Source organism: Hypanus sabinus, unplaced genomic scaffold, assembly GCF_030144855.1.
Source record: "Hypanus sabinus isolate sHypSab1 unplaced genomic scaffold, sHypSab1.hap1 scaffold_515, whole genome shotgun sequence".
Classification (NCBI taxonomy): domain Eukaryota; kingdom Metazoa; phylum Chordata; class Chondrichthyes; order Myliobatiformes; family Dasyatidae; genus Hypanus; species Hypanus sabinus.
In genome coordinates, this window is record NW_026781378.1 from 238,722 (window position 1) to 260,930 (window position 22,209).

Sequence of the window (22,209 nt, forward strand, 5' to 3'; positions counted from 1 at the left end):
ACACTAGACTGTGTGAGACACCACAAAACTACACTAGACTGTGTGAGACAACACAAAACTACACCAGACTGTGTGAAACAGTACAAAACTACACTAGACTGTGTGAGACACCACAAAACTACACTAGACTGTGTGAGACAGCACAAAACCACACTAGACTGTGTGAGACAGCACAAAACTACACTAGACGGTGTGAGACAACACAAAACTACACTAGACGGTGTGAGACAACACAAAACCACACCAGACTGTGTGAGACAGCACAAAACCACACTAGACTGTGTGAGACAGCACAAAACCACACTAGACTGTGTGAGACAACACAAAACCACACCAGACTGTGTGAGACAGCACAAAACCACACTAGACTGTGTGAGACAATACAAAACCACACTAGACTGTGTGAGACAGCACAAAACCACACCAGACTGTGTGAGACAGCACAAAACCACACTAGACTGTGTGAGACAGCACAAAACTACACTAGACTGTGTAAAAACAACACAAAACTACACTAGTGTAAAAACAACACAAAACTACACTAGACTGTGTAAAAACAACACAAAACTACACTAGACTGTGTAAAAACAACATAAAACTACACTAGTGTAAAAACAACACAAAACTACACTAGACTGTGTAAAAACAACACAAAACTACACTAGACTGTGTAAAAACAACACAAAACTACACTAGTGTAAAAACAACACAAAACTACACTAGACTGTGTAAAAACAACACAAAACTACACTAGACTGTGTAAAAACAACACAAAACTACACTAGTGTAAAAACAACACAAAACTACACTAGACTGTGCGAGACAGCACAAACCCACACTAGACTGTGTGAGACAGCACAAAACTACACTAGACTGTGTGAGACAGCACAAAACTACACTAGACTGTGTGAGACAGCACAAAACTACACTAGACTGTGTGAGACAACACAAAACCACACTAGACTGTGTGAGACAGCACAAAACTACACTAGACTGTGTGAGACAGCACAAACCCACACTAGACTGTGTGAGACAGCACAAAACTACACTAGACTGTGTGAGACAGCACAAAACTACACTAGACTGTGCGAGACAGCACAAACCCACACTAGACTGTGTGAGACAGCACAAAACTACACTAGACTGTGTGAGACAGCACAAAACTACACTAGACTGTGTGAGACAGCACAAAACCACACTAGACTGTGTGAGACAGCACAAAACTACACTAGACTGTATGAGACAGCACAAAACTACACTAGACTCTGTGAGACAGCACAAAACTACACTAGACTGTGTGAGACAGCGCAAAACCACACTAGACTGTGTGAGACAGCACAAAACTACACTAGACTGTGTGAGACAGCACAAAACTACACCAGACTGTGTGAGACAGCACAAAACCACACTAGACTGTGTGAGACAATACAAAACCACACTAGACTGTGTGAGACAACACAAAACCACACTAGACTGTGTAAAAAGAACACAAAACCACACTAGACTGTGTGAGACAACACAAAACCACACTAGACTGTGTAAAAAGAACACAAAACTACACTAGACTGTGTGAGACAACACAAGACTGCACCAGACGACAGACCTGCACAGGACTACATAAAGTGCACAAAATAGTGCAGGGCAGGACGGTAATTAATAAACAAGGCAATAGAGACAGCAGAGGACAAATTTCAATATAATAATATGAATACTCTCCCTCTCCCCCATCCCCTCTCTCCCTCCCTCTTGTTCGCCTACACTACCCACTCCATCACAACCCCTCCGCTGAGACCGCGGGTCGCGGCCCCTTTAAGAGCCTCTACCGCCTCCTTGCACCGGCTGGGGCGGAGCCAGTGACGCAAAAGGTAGGAGTTCGCCCGTGCGTGCGCGGTGACGTCAGGGGGACAATGGCGGCGATGGCGGCGCTGCGCCACGGGCTGGCGGCGCGAGCGGTGGCCCCAGGTAACGGCGGACGGGGCCGGTTGCTGGCTGGAAGGGTCCTCGCTTCTGATTGGCTGAGGGACGAAGGGAGGGGGGCTTGGCAGAGTTCTCTGAATGGCTGGTTAAGCACGCCGGCGGTAGGGGTCACGTGGGGGGATTTCATAGATGCAAACGTGGCGGCTGATTGGCTGGTTGACGGGGAACTGCATGTCGTAACCTGATTGGTGGGTGGTTACAGTGCTGTTTCAGCCTCGCCGTTGTTTGGCTGATTGGCAGCTCAATGCCCTCCGATTGGCTGTGTGATGAGGGCAACCTCCAGTTATTTGCTGATTGGTTGTCGACCAGGGTAAGCCTGATTGGATAGTTCTCCAATGTGTCCTCGTATTGGACAGTTGTCACTACTGTGGGTCCACCCTTGTTCCCGATTGGTTGCTGAGGTTATTCGTTCGCCTCTGGTTGGCTGCAGTAGTCAAGGTGTCAAAGCAGGTGTCCCATTGGCCACTGGACCGGATGGATCTCTGCACTTGCTTCCAATTCGCCAGTTCACGAGGAGAGGTTTCTAACCTGACCTCCGAGTGGCTGGTTGACCGGCAGAGGCATCACCTTGGGCTCCAATTGGCCGGTTGTCCATTTGAACTTCCAGACCAGCATCCTATTGGCCAGTTGACCTAACTGAGTCCCCGGAATGGGCTTGGGATTGGTTGGTTAACCCGTTGAGCGCCCAAACTAGCCTCCAATCGGTCGGTTGACCAGTTGAGCCTCCAAGCTTGCTGTTGATTGGCTGGTAGATGAACAGGGCCTCCACACTGCCTGTGATTGGCCAGTTGACCCAGTTGCGTCTCCGGCATACGCTGGGATTGGTTGGTTGACCAGTTGAGCCTCCAACACTGCCTCTGATTGGCCAGTTGACTCATTGAGTCTCCACTTGTCTCCAGTGGAGGCAGATACGATAGGGTCTTTTAAGAAATCCCTGGACAGGTACATGGAGCTTAGAAAAACAGAGGGCTATGGGTAATCCTAGTAATTTCTAGGGTAGGGACATATTCGGCACAACTTTGTGGGCCGAAGGGCCTGTATTGTGCTGCAGATTTTCTATGTTTCTAATTGGCTCTGATTGGTGCATTGACCAGTCAAATCTCGACATTGGGCCCCTGACATCGACTGATCAGATCCCTCACCTCCGGGTTTTTGTTCTGGGCCAGAACGACTGAAGGCTCTCTGTCCTCCCCCTCCCAGCGACAGGAATCCGAATGCTGGCTCAGGCGAGCCGGCCGCCCCAGGACGCCGACACCAAGGACAACGAGATCGTGGGCCCTCGCTTCCTGAACCGGAACCCTCGCAACCTCGAACGCCTCGCCTTGGCACGGAAGGACAAGGGCTGGCAGACCACCTGGCCCAGGAGGGACTTCTGGCATCGGTAAACTGAAGGTCCAAGCAGACTCGGGGCAGTGGGTCTTCTGTACGAGGGTCGGACACACACCGTGAACGGTGGGGAGTGTCGAGGGACGGGGGACCTCGGTGTACGAGGGTCGGACACACACCGTGAACGGTGGGGAGTGTCGAGGGACGGGGGGACCTCGGCGTACGAGGGTGGGACACACACCGTGAACGGTGGGGAGTGTCGAGGGACGGGGGGACCTCGGCGTACGAGGGTGGGATACGCACCGTGAACGGTGGGGAGTGTCGAGGGACAGGGGGACCTCGGGGTACGAGGGTCGGACACACACCGTGAACGGTGGGGAGTGTCGAGGGACGGGGGGACCTCGGCGTACGAGGGTCGGACACGCACCGTGAACGGTGGGGAGTGTCGAGGGACGGGGGGACCTCGGCGTACGAGGGTCGGACACGCACCGTGAACGGTGGGGAGTGTCGAGGGACGGGGGGACCTCGGTGTACGAGGGTAGGACACGCACCGTGAACGGTGGGGAGTGTCGAGGGACAGGGGGGACCTCGGCGTACGAGGGTGGGACACGCACCGTGAACTGTGGGGAGTGTCGAGGGACGGGGTGACCTCGGCGTACGAGGGTCGGACACACACCGTGAGCGGTGGGGAGTGTCGAGGGACGGGGGGGAGGCCATTCTGACTCTGTCCCCGTCTCTTCCCTCCCTCAGGCTGTGGTTCCACAAAAGCCAGCACCACATCTCGGCCGGGGTGGACACGCCCGACGGGCGGACCGTGCTCTCGGCCTCCAGCGGGGAGTGGGCCCTGAAGCGACACCTGGCCTCCCCCCGGGACGGGGCGGCCGCCCAGAATGTGGGCCGGGTGCTGGGCCAGCGGTGCCTCCGGGCCGGCCTCGGCTACCTGTCCTTCTGGGCCCTCCCAGGGCAGATGCGCAACGAGACGGTAAGGAAGACGGAACGGTGTGGGTGGGGGCCCCGGTTGCGGCGGCGACAGTCTCCCTACCGTTGGGCGCGCTTGACCTGCATTGCCACGGGAACTGTCTCAGTTTTGCAAGGCCTTTGTTGCCATGGCGAGGGATACCTTGTAGTTAAGGCCTCCCGGCCTTGGTTGCCATGGTGAGAATTCCCTTTCCCAGTGATTGGGTGTAACAGGCCTCTGTTGCCATGGCGAGCGATACTTTGGAGTTCAGGCCTCACGGCCTTGGTTGCCATGACAAGAATTCCGCCCGGTGATTGGGCGTCGTGGTCCTCGATTGCCATGGCGAGAGATACCTTGTAGTTAAGGCCTCCCGGCCTTGGTTGCCATGGTGAGAGCTCCCCCCCCCCCACCCCGTGTGATTGGGTGTCTCAGGCCTCTGTTGCCATGGCGACAGATCCTCATAGTTAAGGCCTCCTGGCCTTGGTTACCACCGCTAGAACTCTCCCTAGTGATTGGGTGTCACGGCCCTCTGTTGCCATGGCGACGGTACCTTGGAGTTAAGGCTTCCCAGCTCGGTTACCATGGCAAGAATTTCCTCCCCCAGTGCTTGGGCATCGGTTGCCATGGTGAGAGTTACTTTGTAGTTAAGGCCTACCAGCCATGGTTACCACGGTGAGATTTTCGCCCTGGTGATTGGGCGTCAGTTGCCGTGCGCAGCAGCTTCCCCCGGAGGGTGGGTATCGGGCCGCTCCTCCCCCACTCTCCCTCTCTCACTGCCTCCTTCTCTCCCTCCGACAGATGCAGCTGTTCCGCGCGGCAATGAAGGAAGCTGGCGTCGTCCTGAGCGAACCCCGGCGCGTGCGGGGGAAGCACTGAGGGGCGACTGGCCGACGGACCGGGGGGAGATTCCCTCAGCGAGACCCCCACCCCCGGCAGAGGCGAGCCTCTCCCCTCCGTCTCCGGCCCCTTTGTCGGTTGAGGGCGACCGGCCGCCAGACCGGGGGGAGATTCCCTCAGCGAGACCCCCACCCCCGGCAGAGGCGAGCCTCTCCCCTCCGTCTCCGGCCCCTTTGTCGGTTGAGGGCGACCGGCCGCCAGACCGGGGGGAGATTCCCTCAGCGAGACCCCCACCCCCGGCAGAGGCGAGCCTCTCCCCTCCGTCTCCGGCCCCTTTGTCGCCTGAGGGGTGGGCGGACGACGTTTGGGGGGGGGGTCGGGAAAAGCCGTGCATGCGCAGCAAGATCCCAGCACCCCCCCCCCCCACCTGCAGCCATGTGAAATAAATCTGTAATTTACAACAATAATGTATGTGTGGGATTAAACTCGACGTGAGACACCCTGGTACAGAGTACAGATATAAGTACAGAGATGAACGTTAGCTCGAGGTGCGAGTACCCCCCCTTTTCCCCCTCCGAAACGCTCCCCCGTGCGCGCGGATGCCGCGCGGTCACGAATTCCCCGTTACGGTTCGGCACCGCGAGGGTAGCGGGCGGTGGAAGCGATATACCTCCCTGACCCTTCACCTGGCCGAATACAACGGGGCCCTTGCCCGCTTCTGCGGGAGGACCCCGACGTCGGGGTGTGACAAAGAAACGGGGCGAAGGAGAGAGGGGGGGGAGGGAATAGTGGGGTTCCGTTCAGGGGTCTGACGTCCGGTCAGAAATGGGACGGCGGAGGGGGAAGAGGCTGTTCCTGAATCGTTGAGTGTGGGTGTCTTCAGGCTCCTGCACCTCCTCCCTGACGGTAGCAGTGAGGAGAGGGCATGTCCCGAGAGATGTGGGGGGGGGGGGTTGTCCTTCAGATGCAGATTCAGTTTATTTGTCGTTTAGAAACCACAAACGCGATGCAGTTAAAAAATGAGACGACGTTCCTCCGGAATGATATCACAAAAGCACAGGACAAAACAGACTACACCTGAAAGTCCACATAACGTTTGGCAATCCCCAATCCAGAGTCCGGAGAGGCTGCTGCGGATTAATATCGCGCTACCATCTTAGCGCGTTCCCCGGAAAGGAGCTCCAAATCCACCAGACAAAACAAGACCAAAAACTAAAGCTACAAGACCTGCATAAAACCACATAATGACAACATATAGTTACAACAGTGCAAACAATAGCATAATTGATAAAAAAAACAGACCATGGGCACAGTAAACATAGTCCAAAGATGTTAAAGGACTATAAGTTTGAAAGAAATCACCACACAATTTCCACAAGTCCCCATGGTCCCGACAGAGTCCCCATGGTCCCCACGCCGGGGGCAGAAGGGAATACCCCCACTATGGACTTACACGACACCGCCCGACTCAGCCTCGCAGACGCAGCACACACCGAAAGCGACCTGACCGCAGCGGACTCCGAGTCCGTCGAACCACCGAGCCGACGACCATCCCCTCTGGCGCAGCTTCGCCGAGCACCGAGATCTGCCGAGCGTATTAAGACGGCCCCGCCAACGTGACCCCGAGGACTGGGGGCCTGTTCTCCCCGGCAGAGTCCCGGACCTCACAGCAGCAACGAAGAAGGTCTTCCTGGAGATTTCCCGATGTTCCTCCGTGCTCCCACGTCCGTTTTCAACCGATTCCGATGGCGCACGGCACCCCCACTCCACAAATAACAGATAATCAGCTCCGGAGTGGCCGCCAGCTTGGATACCTCAGTGACGGACGCCAGCTTTGTGAGATACCCGACCATCTTTCGACGGTGTCCCGGGAGGGAGCGGGGGCCGGGGTTAGCAAAATTCCTGCGGCTCTGTGTCCCGATCCCGTGCAGCGGCAACCTCCCCCTCCCTCCCTCCCTCCGTGTACCGGACGGGGACGCGGCCGGTTAGAGTGCTCTCGCCCCGGGGCATCGGCAGAGACTGGCGAGCGTCCCTCGCGGTAGACGAGACCGTGCAGAGGTCTCGCACATAGGGTGCCCGAGACTTCTGCTAGAGGTAAACTCTGTCCGGAGCCTTATAGGCTCATCAGGCCGCTGCTGATGCCGGTTTCCGTGCCTCCCGCCCAGATAGGACGCCAGTCCGTCTCGAAGTGAACCCCCCCCCCCCAGTTTTCAACTGGGTGGACTGGAGCAGCGTGCGGTTAGGTACCCCGGCCGGGGCTGGAACTCACCGCCTCAAGGTCGCTAGTCCAACCCCTCAGCCACGGGCCACACACTTGAGACTTCTGCGCAGCTCCGTATTTGTCAACTGGGGGGCGGAGAGCGAGTTTGTGGACCCGGCGGGGGGCTGAGGACGTTGGGAGTGGCGAGGGTGGAACACGCCGCGGGAGCGGGGTGTGGGACAGGTGGCAGAGAAGGAGTCACGGGGGCAGACACACCCAGACACCAGGCAAGGTTATCTGTTTCCAAACAATTGATCATCACTGAACGTCTCTCTCCGGTGCGTCCCGCTCCCTTCACTCTCCCCCTTTTTCCAACCGTGATTCCCCTCTCCCTGCTCCCTCCCCACTCCCAGTCCACGGTAGAGGATCCACTCCATAATGTACTGAAATTTGATGCTCCTAGCGATCTCTACCGGGGAGCCGCCGATGTTCAGCGGGGAGTGGTCGCTCCGTGCCCTCCTGAAGTCAACCACCATCTCTTTCGTTTTGTTCACATTCAGAGACAGGTTGTTGGCTCTGCACCGGTCCGTTAGCCGCTGTAGTACTAAACCCACACTACCCCGTAACCCTCCATTTTTCTTTCATCCACGTGCCTGTCCAAGAGGCTCTTAAACACCCCTAATGTTTTAGCCTCCACCACCATCCCTGGCAAGTCATTCCAGGTACTCACAACCCTCTGTGTAAAAAAACTTACCCCGGACGTCTCCCCTAAACTTCCCTCTGTCAGGTCATCTCTCAAAGAGAGAGAGAGAGTGAGTGTGAGTGTGTGTGTGTGTGTGTGTTTGTATCAACAAACCCATTCGTAAGGCCAGTGACGTTGTGGGGGTGGAACTGGACTCTCTGACGATGGTGTCTGTAAAGAGGATGTTGTCCAAGTTGCATGCCATCTTGGACAATGACTCCCATCCGCTCCATAATGTCCACTCCACTCCAAACCCATTCGTAAGGCCAGTGACATTGTGGGGGTGGAACTGGACTCTCTGACGGTGGTGTCTGAAAAGAGGATGCTGTCCAAGTTGCATGCCATCTTGGACAATGTCTCCTATCCACTCCATAATGTACCGGTTAGGCACAGGAGTACATTCAGCCAGAGACTCATTCCACCGAGATGTAACACTGAGCGTCACAGGAAGTCATTCCTGCCTGTGGGATCAAACTTTACAACTCCTCCCTCGGAGTGTCAGACACCCTGAGCCAATAGGCTGGTCCTGGACTTATTTCCACTGGGCACGATTAACTGACTATTATTTAATTATTTATGGTTTTATGTTGCTATATTTCTACATTATTCTTGGTTGTTGCGACGGTAACGAAACCCAATTTCCCTCGGGATCAATAAAGTCTGTCTGCGTATCAGAATCAGGTTTATCGTCACTCACGTATGTCGTGAAATTTGGATTTTATTTTGCAGTAGCAGTACAGGGCAATACATAAAATTACTAATTGCGCAGAAGCCTTCGTGCGGTAGGACAAAGGGATCTGGGAGTACAGGCCCACAATCCATGGAAAGCGGCGTCACGGGCAGAGGGGTCGTAAAGAAGACTTCTGCCACATTGGCCTTCACCAATCAAAGTGTTGAGTCCAGGAGACGGGATGTTATGTTGAAGACATTGGTGGGGTCTAATTTGGAGTACTGTGAGCAGTTTTGGTCACCGGCCCACAGGAAAGATGTGAACAAGTTTGAAAGGGGACGGAGAAAATTTACAAGGACGTTGCCGGGTCCGGAGGACCTGGAGTTATCAGGAATGATCGAAGAGGTCAGGGCTTTATTCCCGGGAATGGAGAAGATTGAGGGGAGATTTGACAGAGGGATAGGAAATTATGAGGGGAACGGAGAGGGTAGAGGCAAGCAGGCTTTTCCCGCTGAGGGTGGGTGGGAGGACAACCAGAGGTCAGGGGTCGAGGGTGAAAGGTTGAAAGGGAACGCGAGGGGAGACCTCTCCACTCAGAGGGAGGTGAGGGTGTGGCGAACGCGAGCTCGATTTCAATGGAGAGAGGTTTGGACGGCTACAATGAACGGAGGAGTGCGGAGTGTAACGTGGGCGGGGTGCACGTCGATGGGAGTCGGCAGTTTAAATGGTTCAGCATGGCCTAGATGGGCCGATGGGTCCGTTTTCGGTGCCGGACTTCTCTGATGATACGACCCCAGGTACATACGCACACACACACGTGGTGAGACTTTAGCACGGTACTGTACCAGGTCTCCTTATAGTTCAGAGTGAGTTTATCATCCACAAACATGCATGCCACCCCGTACCACAAGAAAGATTCACTTTCCTGCGGGCATGCTCAATAAACCCATCGCGGAATCAACTAAAGGCCGTCCCAACTCGGCCGTTCGACCAGAGTGTAGAAGACAACAAACCGCACACGTACAGGAAGAAAGAAACAATAATAATAAATAAATAAATAAGCAATAAATATCGAGAACGTTAGAGGAAAAGTCCTTGAAGGTGAGTCCGTAGGTTGGGGCGAGTGAAGTTATCCCCTCTGGTTCAGGAGCCTGATGGTTGAGGGGTAATAACTGTCCCTGAACCTGGTGGTGTGGGTCCTGAGGCTCCTGTACCCACTTCCTGATGGTTGAGGGGTGACAACTGTCCCTGAACCTGGTGGCGTGGGTCCTGAGGCTCCTGTACCTCCTTCCTGATGGTTGAGGGGTGATAACCGTCACTGAACCTGGTGGTGTGAGTCCTGAGGCTCCTGTACCACATTCCTGATGGTTGAGGGGTGATAACTGTCCCTGAACCTGGTGTTGTGGGTCCTGAGGCTCCTGTACCTCCTTCCTGATGGTTGAGGGGTGATAACTGTCCCTGAACCTGGTGGTGTGGGTCCTGATGCTCCTGTCCCTCCTTCCTGATGGTTGAGGGGTGATAACTGTCCCTGAACCTGGTGTTGTGGGTCCTGAGGCTCCTGTACTCCTTCCTGATGGTTCAGGGGTAATAACTGTCCCTGAACCCGGTGGTGTGGGTCCTGAGGCTCCAGTACCTCCTCCCTGATGTCAGCAGTGAGAAGAGAGCATGTCCTGGGTGGTGGGGGTCCCTGACGATGGACGCTGCTTTCCTGTGACAACGCTCCGTGTCGATGTGCTCACTGGTGGGGAGGGCTCTACCCGTGTCGGACTGGGCCGACTCCAGTACTTTCTGTAGGATTTTCCGTTCCAGGGCATTGGTGTTCCCACCCCAGGCTGTGATGCGGCCGGTCGAGATACTCCCCACTACACACGTTCCGACGAAACATTGCCTCTGCATCTCGGGGCCCCGGGTTGGGTCTTGGCAGACGCTGGGCGCCAGGAACGTGACGAGGCTCACCCTTTCCCGCAGGAGGGAGAGGCTGCTCGTGGACGGAGTGGCTGGTCGGGCTCTGGGACCCCCTTGTTGTTGTCGGATTCGCAGGACGCCCTGAGGGAGAGCGCCTGCTTCGTACTCTGTGTGTGTGTGTGTGTGTGTCTTCGAATCCAGAACTGCAGCTCACCTCCGCTCCCACCCCAGGGGAAAGCTCCCAACCTCTCCCCGGCAAATTCCCCCAGCTCGTCGGTGTCCTTCCACCAGGAGGGTATCCAGAACCGGACAGCGGACTCCCCGAGCACGGCCTCGCTGACGTCCCGTGTCCTCCCGGCTCCCGCGCTCGGTGCCCAGCCGTCCACCCGCTACCCCGCGCGCGGAGCGGCCCCCTCTGTCCCGCGACGCCTCCCGGCAGCCCTGCCGGGCAGCGCGGGAGTCCCCGCACGGTCGCACCTCCCGAACCGCGCCGCCTTGCCCCCTGCCCAAAATTAAACTGTGCTTGCCGCCCGCTTGCCCAGCTGGCTAAAGTCCCCTTTAACCCCAGTGAAAATCTTTGCCGTGCGCAAAGAGCATGCAGGACGTCCTGACTCCCGTGCTCGGTGACCTGCCCCATGAGGGCCTAACGCCTTCTCCACCGCCCCGTCTACCTTACAGGGCATGCCGAGGTCCCTCTGTCCTACAACATATTCCAGAGGACTGCGAAACCCACCGCCCCACCCACCCCAACGATCTGTCTTCCCAAAGCGCACTTCGCTGAATTAAAGCCCGTTTGGAATTCCTCTGTGAACCCTGATAAAGAACCCCTCCCAGGGAGATGTCAGCGGTCCCTCGTTCTAACCAGTTCCTGGCCCGACGCTGGATCCCAGAGGACGAGGAAAACTCAGCGAAGACACTAACAATTTTATTTTGTGGCCTGGACTGCGTGGTTACACAGGGGGGTGACGGGCAGACGGAGGAGGGAGTGAGACTGGGAGGAGGCACAGAGAGCCACTGGGAGAAGACAGAAAGAGAGAGACTTGGAGGGGGGGGGGGGGGGCAGAGAGACAGAGAGAGAGACCGATCAGAGATATCCCGGGACGTGTCGACAGGACTGGAAAAGCGCAGGGTCAGAGAGGTCCTGCAAAACCAGAAGCAGGGCAGGGAGAGGTTTAACTCTACGGAGGGGGGGGCAATTGCGGGCAAGATGGTGTACAGATCAGGAAGATGGAAGGTGAGATGGTATGTGCAGGATGGGGAGAGAGCACGCGAGCCGGTGCGCAAGACGGGTGGACAGAGTACACGAGCAGGTGCGCGGGACGGGTGGACAGAGTACACGAGCGGGTGCGCGGGACGAGGGGAGAAAGTAAACGAGCGGGTGCGCGGGACGGGTGGACAGAGTACACGAGCGGGTTCGCGGGACGAGGGGAGAAAGTACACGAGTGGGTGCGCGGGATGGGTGGACAGAGCACACGAGCGGGTGCGCGGGACGGGGAGGGAGTACACGAGTGGGTGAACGGGAGGGGAAGGGAGTACACGAGCGGGTGCGCAGGACGGGGAGAGAGTACACAAGCCGGTGCGCGGGACGGGTGGACAGAGTACACGAGCGGGTGCGCGGGACGGGTGGACAGAGTACACGAGCGGGTGCACAGGACGGGTGGACAGAGTACACGAGCGGGAGCGCGGGACGGGGAGGGAGTACACGAGTGGGTGCACGGGAGGGGAAGGGAGTACACGAGCGGGTGCGCAGGACGGGGAGAGAGTACACGAGCCGGTGCGCGGGACGGGGGAGAGTACACGAGCCGGTGCGCGGGACGGGGGAGAGTACACGAGCCGGTGCGCGGGACGGGGGAGAGTACACGAGCCGGTGCGCAGAATGGGGAGGGAGTACACGAGTGGGTGCGCGGGACGGGTGGACAGAGTACACGAGCGGGTGCGCGGGACGGGTGGACAGAGTACACGAGCGGGTGCGCGGGACGGGTGGACAGAATACACGAGCGGGAGCGCGGGACGGGGAGGGAGTACACGAGTGGGTGCACGGGAGGGGAAGGGAGTACACGAGCGGGTGCGCAGGACGGGGAGAGAGTACACGAGCCGGTGCGCGGGACGGGGGAGAGTACACGAGCGGGTGCGCAGAATGGGGAGGGAGTACACGAGTGGGTGCGCAGGACGGGGAGAGAGTACACGAGCCGGTGCGCGGGACGGGGGAGAGTACACGAGCCGGTGCGCAGAATGGGGAGGGAGTACACGAGTGGGTGCGCGGGATGGGGAGGGAGTACACGAGCAGGTGCGCGGGATGGGGAGGGAGTACATGAGCAGGTGTGCGGGACGGGGAGGGAGTACATGAGCAGGTGCGCGGGATGGGGAGGGAGTACACGAGCAGGTGCGCGGGACGGGGAGGGAGAGCGCAGGAAGTGGGAGGGCACAGGACAGGCAGAGCGTCCAGGAGCTCAGAAACCTCACACCGGGAACCCCCTTCTCTCTCCCTCTCTCTCAGCCGATGTAGATTCGGTGGAAGTCATTGGCCCCGAACGGTGCGTTGCACTTGGGGCACTTGCGTTGGCGGGTGTCGTAACGCGTCTTGACGCACTCGGAGCAGAAGACGTGGAAACACTTGGTTAGCACGGCGTCTTTCTTGCGCGCGTTACAGCACGGACAGGTCAGTTTCGACTGGAGATGGGGGAGAGAGAGAGAGAGAGAGCAAAGACTGTCAATTGTTTGACTGTAAATCCCTTCCCCTCCATCCCGGTCGTCAAATTCCCCTCTCCCTGCCTCCCCCCCCATCCCACCGACTCCCATCCGCTCCCCTCTGTAGCTTCGACCCTCCTCCCCCATGGGGAGATCCCTCACCTTGTAATCTTTGATCTCCTCCATCAGGATCTCGTCGCAGTTGGTGTAAAGGTCCGGTTTCTTCTGACGCTCCACCTTCCGGCGCAGTTTCGAAATGTCCTCCTGTGTCACGGGAGAGTTCAAATTCACTGAGGAGGGAGCTTCACCCTGTGTCTGACCCCGGGAGTGTGTGATGGGACGGTGCGGAGGGAGATTCACTCTGTGTCTGACCCCGGGAGTGTGTGATGGGACGGTGCGGAGGGAGATTCACTCTGTGTCTGACCCCGGGAATTTGTGACGGGACGGTGTGGAGGGAGCTTCACCCTGTGTCTGACCCCGGGAGTGTGTGATGGGACGGTGTGGAGGGAGATTCACTCTGTGTCTGACCCCGGGAGTGTGTGATGGGACGGTGTGGAGGGAGATTCACTCTGTGTCTGACCCCGGGAGTGTGTGATGGGACGGTGTGGAGGGAGATTCACTCTGTGTCTGACCCCGGGAGTGTGTGAGGGGACGGTGTGGAGGGAGATTCACTCTGTGTCTGACCCTGGGAGTGTGTGATGGGACGGTGTGGAGGGAGATTCACTCTGTGTCTGACCCCGGGAGTGTGTGATGGGACGGTGTGGAGGGAGATTCACTCTGTGTCTGACCCCGGGAGTGTGTGATGGGACGGTGTGGAGGGAGATTCACTCTGTGTCTGACCCCGGGAGTGTGTGATGGGACGGTGCGGGGTGAGATTCACTCTGTGTCTGACCCCGGGAGTGTGTGATGGGACAGTGTGGAGGGAGATTCACTCTGTGTCTGACCCCAGGAGTGTGTGATGGGACGGTGTGGAGGGAGATTCACTCTGTGTCTGACCCCGGGAGTGTGTGATGGGACGGTGTGGAGGGAGATTCACTCTGTGTCTGACCCCGGGAGTGTGTGATGGGACGGTGTGGAGGGAGATTCACTCTGTGTCTGACCCCAGGAGTGTGTGATGGGACGGTGTGGAGGGAGATTCACTCTGTGTCTGACCCCAGGAGTGTGTGATGGGACGGTGTGGAGGGAGATTCACTCTGTGTCTGACCCCGGGAGTGTGTGATGGGACGGTGTGGAGGGAGATTCACTCTGTGTCTGACCCCAGGAGTGTGTGATGGGACGGTGTGGAGGGAGATTCACTCTGTGTCTGACCCCGGGAGTGTGTGATGGGACGGTGCGGGGTGAGATTCACTCTGTGTCTGATCCCGGGAGTGTGTGATGGGACAGTGTGGAGGGAGATTCACTCTGTGTCTGACCCCAGGAGTGTGTGATGGGACGGTGTGGAGGGAGATTCACTCTGTGTCTGACCCCGGGAGTGTGTGATGGGACGGTGTGGAGGGAGATTCACTCTGTGTCTGACCCCGGGAGTGTGTGATGGGACGGTGTGGAGGGAGATTCACTCTGTGTCTGACCCCGGGAGTGTGTGATGGGACGGTGTGGAGGGAAATTCACTCTGTGTCTGACCCCGGGAGTGTGTGATGGGATGGTGTGGAGGGAGTTTCACTCTGTGTCTGACCCCGGGAGAGTGTGATGGGATGGTGTGGAGGGAGATTCACTCTGTGTCTGACCCCGGGAGTGTGTGATGGGGTGGTGTGGAGGGAGATTCACTCTGTGTCTGACCCCGGGAGTGTGTGATGGGATGGTGTGGAGGGAGATACACTCTGTGTCTGACCACGGGAGAGTGTGATGGGACGGTGTGGAGGGAGATTCACTCTGTGTCTGACACCGGGAGTGTGTGATGGGACGGTGTGGAGGGAGATTCACTCTGTGTCTGACCCCGGGAGTGTGTGATGGGACGGTGTGGAGGGAGATTCACTCTGTGTCTGACCCCGGGAGTGTGTGATGGGACGGTGTGGAGGGAGATTCACTCTGTGTCCGACCCCGGGAGTGTGTGATGGGGTGGTGTGGAGGGAGGTTCCCTCTCCCCTTACCTGCGCTCTCTTGTAGTTAAATGCATCCTTCTCTCTGGCGACGCTACTTTCAATGATTTCATCCTGAACGTCGGCCAACCTCGACTGAACGGCCTCCAGCTGAACTTTGAGGTCCTCGGCAACTTGAGCAGCTTCAACGGCCTAGAGAGAGTGAGAGAGAGAGAGAGAGAGAGACAGAGAGAGAGTGAGAGACAACATGGCGGGGAGGGAGAGAGAAGATTGAGGGAACGTGAGAGACGGAGCGTGGGAGAGAGAGAAACGGGAATGTGAGGAAACGGAATAACTCAGGGTGTTTATTCTGGAGCATCAGAGTCTGATAGATTACGGGAGGCACAGATAGAGCAGTCAGTCTTTCTCCCCCACCCCCCCAGGGTGAAAATATCAGGCTCCAGGGGCTGTGGTTACACGGACATGCGAGGCCAGGGGCTTTTCGTTTCCACAGAGAATGGTGGATACCTGCAACGGTCCAACCGTGGCCAAGACACGTCGACATCCGTGGGAGGTGAAATAAATTCGGCCTGCCCCCATCGACCCTCACCAGTTGACCCAGGGCAGGATTTCACATTGAACAGCAGGGCCCCGGGGCGGGAGGGGGCAATGCTGCGGAACAGAGAGGTCCGGGGGGGGGGGTACGGGGGAAGGAGCTGCCTGAGGAAGAGGTCGAGGCAGGTACATTAACGACACTCGGACAGGGACACGGATAGGAAAGGTTTAGAGGGATACGGGTGGTCCGTCTGTGGAAGGAGCTGCCTGAGGAAGAGGTCGAGGCAGGTACATTAACGACACTCGGACAGGGACACGGATAGGAAAGGTTTAGAGGGATACGGGTGGTCCGTCTGTGGAAGGAGCTGCCGGAGGAAGTGGTCGAGGCAGGTACATTAACGACACTCGGACAGGGACACGGAGAGGAAAGGTTTAGAGGGATATGGGTGGTCCGTCTGTGGAAGGAGCTGCCGGAGGAAGTGGTCGAGGCAGGTACATTAACGACACTCGGACAGGGACACGGATAGGAACGGTTTAGAGGGATACGGGTGGTCCGTCTGTGGAAGGAGCTGCCGGAGGAAGTGGTCGAGGCAGGTACATTATCAACACTCGGACAGGGACACGGATAGGAAAGGTTTAGAGGGATACGGGTGGTCCGTCTGTGGAAGGAGCTGCCGGAGGAAGTGGTCGGGGCAGGTACATTAACGACACTCGGACAGGGACACGGATAGGAAAGGTTTAGAGGGATACGGGTGGTCCGTCTGTGGAAGGAGCTGCCGGAGGAAGTGGTCGGGGCAGGTACATTAACGACACTCGGACAGGGACACGGATAGGAAAGGTTTAGAGGGACACGGGTGGTCCGTCTGTGGAAGGAGCTGCCGGTGGAAGTGGTCGTGGCAGGTACATTAATGACACTCGTACAGGGACACGGATAGGAAAGGTTTAGAGGGATACGGGTGTCCGTCTGTGGAAGGAGCTGCCGGAGGAAGTGGTCGAGGCAGGTACATTAACGACACTCGGACAGGGACACGGATAGGAAAGGTTTAGAGGGATACGGGTGGTCTGTCTGTGGAATGAGCTGCAGGAGGAAGTGGTCGGGGCTGGTACATTAACGACACTCGGACAGGGTCACGGATAGGAAAGGTTTAGAGGGATACGGGTGGTCCGTCTGTGGAAGGAGCTGCCGGAGGAAGTGGTCGAGCAGGTACATTAACGACACTCGGACAGGGACACGGATAGGAAAGGTTTAGAGGGATACGGGTGGTCCATCTGTGGAAGGAGCTGCAGGAGGAAGTGGTCGGGGCTGGTACATTAACGACACTCGGACAGGGTCACGGATAGGAAAGGTTTAGAGGGATACGGGTGGTCGGTCTGTGGAAGGAGCTGCCTGAGGAAGTCGTCGAGGCAGGTACATTAACGACACTCGTACAGGGACACGGACAGGAAAGGTTTAGAGGGATACGGGTGGTCTGTCTGTGGAAGGAGCTGCCGGAGGAAGTGGTCGGGGCTGGTACATTAACGACACTCGGACTGGGACACGGATAGGAAAGGTTTAGAGGGATACGGGTGGTCCGTCTGTGGAAGGAGCTGCCGGAGGGTGGTCGGGGCAGGTACATTAACGACACTCGGACAGGGACACGGAGAGGAAAGGTTTAGAGGGATACGGGTGGTCCATCTGTGAAAGGAGCTGCCGGAGGAAGTGGTCGAGGCAGGTACATTAACGACACTCGGACAGGGACACGGATAGGAAAGGTTTAGAGGGATACGGGTGGTCCATCTGTGAAAGGAGCTGCCGGAGGAAGTGGTCGAGGCAGGTACATTAACGACACTCGGACTGGGACACGGATAGGGAAGGTTTAGAGGGATACGGGTGGTCCATCTGTGAAAGGAGCTGCCGGAGGAAGTGGTTGAGGCAGGTACATTAACGACACTCGGACAGGGACACGGATAGGAAAGGTTTAGAGGGACACGGGTGGTCCGTCTGTGGAAGGAGCTGCCGGGGGAAGTGGTCGAGGCAGGTACATTAACGACACTCGGACTGGGACACGGATAGGGAAGGTTTAGAGGGATACGGGTGGTCCATCTGTGAAAGGAGCTGCCGGAGGAAGTGGTCGAGGCAGGTACATTAACGACACTCGGACAGGGACACGGATAGGAAAGGTTTAGAGGGACACGGGTGGTCCGTCTGTGGAAGGAGCTGCCGGTGGAAGTGGGCGAGCAGGTACAATAACGACACTCGGACAGGGACACGGATAGGAAAGTTTTAGAGGGATACGTGTGGTCCGTCTGTGGAAGGAGCTGCCTGAGGAAGTCGTCGAGGCAGGTACATTAACGACACTCGTACAGGGACACGGACAGGAAAGGTTTAGAGGGATACGGGTGGTCCGTCTGTGGAAGGAGCTGCCGGAAGAAGTGGTCGGGGCAGGTACATTAACGACACTCGGACAGGGACACGGAGAGGAAAGGTTTAGAGGGATACGGGTGGTCCGTCTGTGGAAGGAGCTGCAGGAGGAAGTGGTCGGGGCAGGTACATTAATGACACTCGGACAGGGACACGGATTGGAAAGGTTTAGAGGGATACGGGTGTCCGTCTGTGGAAGGAGCTGCCTGACGAAGTGGTCGAGGCAGGTACATTAACGACACTCGGATAGGGATAGTGATAGGAAAGGTTTAGAGGGATACGGGTGGTCCGTCTGTGGAAGGAGCTGCCGGAGGAAGTGGTCGAGGCAGGTACATTAACGACACTCGTACAGGGACACGGATAGGAAAGGTTTAAAGGGATACGGGTGGTCCGTCTGTGGAAGGAGCTGCCGGAGGAAGTGGTCGGGGCAGGTACATTAACGACACTCGGACAGGGACACGGATAGGAAAGGTTTAGAGGGATACGGGTGGTCCGTCTGTGAAAGGAGCTGCCGGAGGAAGTGGTCGAGGCAGGTACATTAACGACACTTGGACAGGGACACGGATAGGAAAGGTTTAGAGGGATATGGGTGGTCCGTCTGTGGAAGGAGCTGCCTGAGGAAGTGGTTGAGGCAGGTACATTAATGACACTCGGAGACATTAACATTCCGTCAGTCGCTTGCCTTGCGTTTGTGCAGCTCGACGGTCTGGGAGCGCAGGGCGAGCTCCTTCTCCATCGTGGCCAGGTTACTCTGTAGCAACTGTTCAGTGCTCTCGAGCTTCTTCACAACCTGCAGTTGGGCATCGACCTGGGGGGAGAGAGAGAAAGTGTAAGAGAGAGAGAGAGAGAGGGTGAGAGAGGGAGAGACAGTGTGAGAGAGAGAGGGAGGGAGAGAGAGAGAGGGAGAGAGAGAGGGAGAGACAAGGTGAGAGAGAGGGGGTGAGAGGGAGAGAGGGTGAGAGGGAGAGGGAGAGAGGGTGAGAGGGAGAGGGTGAGAGAGAGAGAGAGAGGGTGAGAGGGAGAGGGTGAGACAGGGAGAGAGGGTGAGAGAGAGAGAGTGAGAGAGCGAGACAGAGGGTGAGAGAAAGGGGGTGAGAGGGAGAGTGGGAGAGGGTGAGAGGGAGGTGAGAGGGAGAGGATGAGAGAGGGTGAGAGAGTGAGAGAGAGGGTGAGAGTGAGAGGGTGAGAGAGGGAGAGGGAGTGAGGGAGAGAGAGAGGGGGAGAGAGAGGGAGAGAGAGCGGGAGAGAGATACAGAGGGTGAGAGAGAGGGTGAGAGAGGGAAGTTGTGAGAGGGTGAGAGAGGGAAGTGAGAGGGTGAAAGGGAGAGAGAGAGAGAGAGGGAGAGAAAGGGATGGTGAGTGAGAGAGAGAGGGTGAGAGGGAAAGAGAGGGAAGGTGAGTGAGAGAGAGGGGTAGAGAGATAGAGGGAAGGTGTGCGAGTGTGAAAGGGAGAGAGGATGAGTGAGAGAGAGACTGGGGAGAGAGAGAGATAGACTGGGGGAGAGCCCGACATCGAGAATACGGGGTACACAGTGAGAGATGGTGTCGGGAGAGAGACCTGGGTCTGGAGGGTGTCCACTTGGGAGAGAGGGAGACTGGGGAGAGACAGAGGGAGAGACTGGGGGAGAGCCCGACATCGAGAATACGGGGTACACAGTGAGAGATGGTGTAGGGAGAGAGACCTGGGTCTGGAGGGTGTCCACTTGGGAGAGAGGGAGACTGGGGAGAGACAGAGAGAGAGACTGGGGGAGAGCCCGACATCGAGAATAGGGGGTACACAGTGAGAGATGGTGTGGAGGGAGAGACCTGGGTCCGGAGGGTGTCCACTTGGTCGATGAGAGAGGGAGACTGGGGAGAGACAGAGAGAGAGACTGGAGGAGAGCCCGACATCGAGAATAGGGGGTACACAGTGAGAGATGGTGTGGAGGGAGAGACCTGGGTCCGGAGGGTGTCCACTTGGGAGAGAGGGAGACTGGGGAGAGACAGAGAGAGAGACTGGGGGAGAGCCCGACATCGAGAATACAGGGTACACAGTGAGAGATGGTGTGGAGGGAGAGACCTGGGTCCGGAGGGTGTCCACTTGGGAGAGAGGAAGTCTGGGGAGAGACAGAGAGAGACTGGAGGAGAGCCCAACATCGAGAATAGGGGGTACACAGTGAGAGATGGTGTGGAGGGAGAGACCTGGGTCCGGAGGGTGTCCACTTGGGAGAGAGGGAGACTGGGGAGAGACAGAGAGAGAGACTGGGGGAGAGCCCGACATCGAGAATAGGGGGTACACAGTGAGAGATGGTGTGGAGGGAGAGACCTGGGTCCGGAGGGTGTCCACTTGGGAGAGAGGGAGACTGGGGAGAGACAGAGAGAGACTGGGGGAGAGCCCGACATCGAGAATACGGGGTACACAGTGAGAGATGGTGTGGAGGGAGAGACCTGGGTCCGGAGGGTGTCCACTTGGGAGAGAGGGAGACTGGGGAGAGACAGAGAGAGAGAGACTGGGGGAGGGCCCGACATCGAGAATAGGGGGTACACAGTGAGAGATGGTGTGGAGGGAGAGACCTGGGTCCGGAGGGAGCACACTTGGGAGAGAGGGAGACTGGGGAGAGACAGAGAGAGAGACTGGGGGAGAGACCGAGAGAGAGACTGGGGGAGAGCCCGACATCGAGAATAGGGGGTACACAGTGTGTGATGGTGTGGAGGGAGAGACCTGGGTCCGGAGGGTGTCCACTTGGGAGAGAGGGAGACTGGGGAGAGACAGAGAGAGAGACTGGGGGAGAGCCCGACATCGAGAATACGGGGTACACAGTGTGAGATGGTGTGGAGGGAGAGACCTGGGTCCGGAGGGTGTCCACTTGGGAGAGAGGGAGACTAGGGAGAGACAGAGAGAGAGACTGGGGGAGAGCCCGACATCGAGAATACGGGCTACACAGTGTGAGATGGTGTGGAGGGAGAGACCTGGGTCCGGAGGGAGTCCACTTGGGAGAGAGGGAGACTGGGAAGAGACAGAGAGAGAGACTGGGGGAGAGCCCGACATCGAGAATAGGGGGTACACAGTGAGAGATGGTGTGGAGGGAGAGACCTGGGTCCGGACGGTGTCCACTTGGGAGAGAGGGAGACTGGGGAGAGACAGAGAGAGAGACTGGGGGAGAGCCCGACATCGAGAATAGGGGGTACACAGTGAGAGATGGTGTGGAGGGAGAGACCTGGGTCCGGAGGGTGCCACTTGGGAGAGAGGGAGACTGGGGAGAGACAGAGAGAGAGACTGGGGGACAGCCCGACATCGAGAATACGGGGTACACAGTGAGAGATGGTGTGGAGGGAGAGACCTGGGTCCGGAGGGTGTCCACTTGGGAGAGAGGGAGACTGGGGAGAGACAGAGAGAGAGACTGGGGGAGAGCCCGACATCGAGAATAGGGGGTACACAGTGAGAGATGGTGTGGAGGGAGAGACCTGGGTCCGGAGGGTGTCTACTTGGTCGATGAGAGAGGGAGACTGGGGAGAGACAGAGAGAGAGACTGGGGGAGAGCCCGACATCGAGAATACGGGGTACACAGTGAGAGATGGTGTGGTGGGAGAGACGTGTGTCCGGAGGGTGTCCACTTGGTCGATGAGAGAGGGAGACTGGGGAGAGACAGAGAGAGAGACTGGGGGAGTGCCCGACATCGAGAATAGGGGGTACACAGTGAGTGATGGTGTGGAGGGAGAGACCTGGGTCCGGAGGGTGTCCACTTGGTCGATGAGAGAGGGAGACTGGGGAGAGACAGAGAGAGAGACTGGGGGAGAGCCCGACATCGAGAATAGGGGGTACACAGTGAGAGATCGTGTGGAGGGAGAGACCTGGGTCCGGAGGGTGTCCACTTGGTCGATGAGAGAGGGAGACTGGGGAGAGACAGAGAGAGAGACTGGAGGAGAGCCCAACATCGAGAATAGGGGGTACACAG

At 57.5% G+C, this 22,209-nt stretch overlaps 2 protein-coding genes across 2 annotated transcripts in view; one reads left to right on the forward strand and one right to left on the reverse strand.

The window, feature by feature from the left end:
• The first annotated feature begins 1,866 nt into the window (after positions 1 to 1,866).
• Positions 1,867 to 5,550, forward strand: mrpl18 (mitochondrial ribosomal protein L18). Its single transcript, XM_059961738.1, has 4 exons — positions 1,867 to 1,962; positions 3,178 to 3,358; positions 4,054 to 4,285; positions 5,060 to 5,550. The coding sequence occupies exons 1-4, from the start codon at positions 1,908 to 1,910 to the stop codon at positions 5,135 to 5,137; spliced, it is 546 nt and encodes a 181-aa protein (XP_059817721.1). The 5' UTR covers positions 1,867 to 1,907; the 3' UTR covers positions 5,138 to 5,550.
• Positions 5,551 to 11,527: 5,977 nt separating this feature from the next.
• The window catches only part of LOC132389249 (E3 ubiquitin-protein ligase BRE1A-like), a gene marked incomplete at its 5' end in the record, with an annotated part of 32,215 nt that continues 21,533 nt past the window's right edge, over positions 11,528 to 22,209 (reverse strand). The window contains 4 exons of the mRNA XM_059961740.1: positions 11,528 to 13,285; positions 13,466 to 13,567; positions 15,391 to 15,531; positions 18,957 to 19,082. Coding sequence (XP_059817723.1) covers positions 13,109 to 13,285; positions 13,466 to 13,567; positions 15,391 to 15,531; positions 18,957 to 19,082 — 546 coding nt within the window. The remainder of the gene's footprint in view (positions 13,286 to 13,465; positions 13,568 to 15,390; positions 15,532 to 18,956; positions 19,083 to 22,209) is intronic.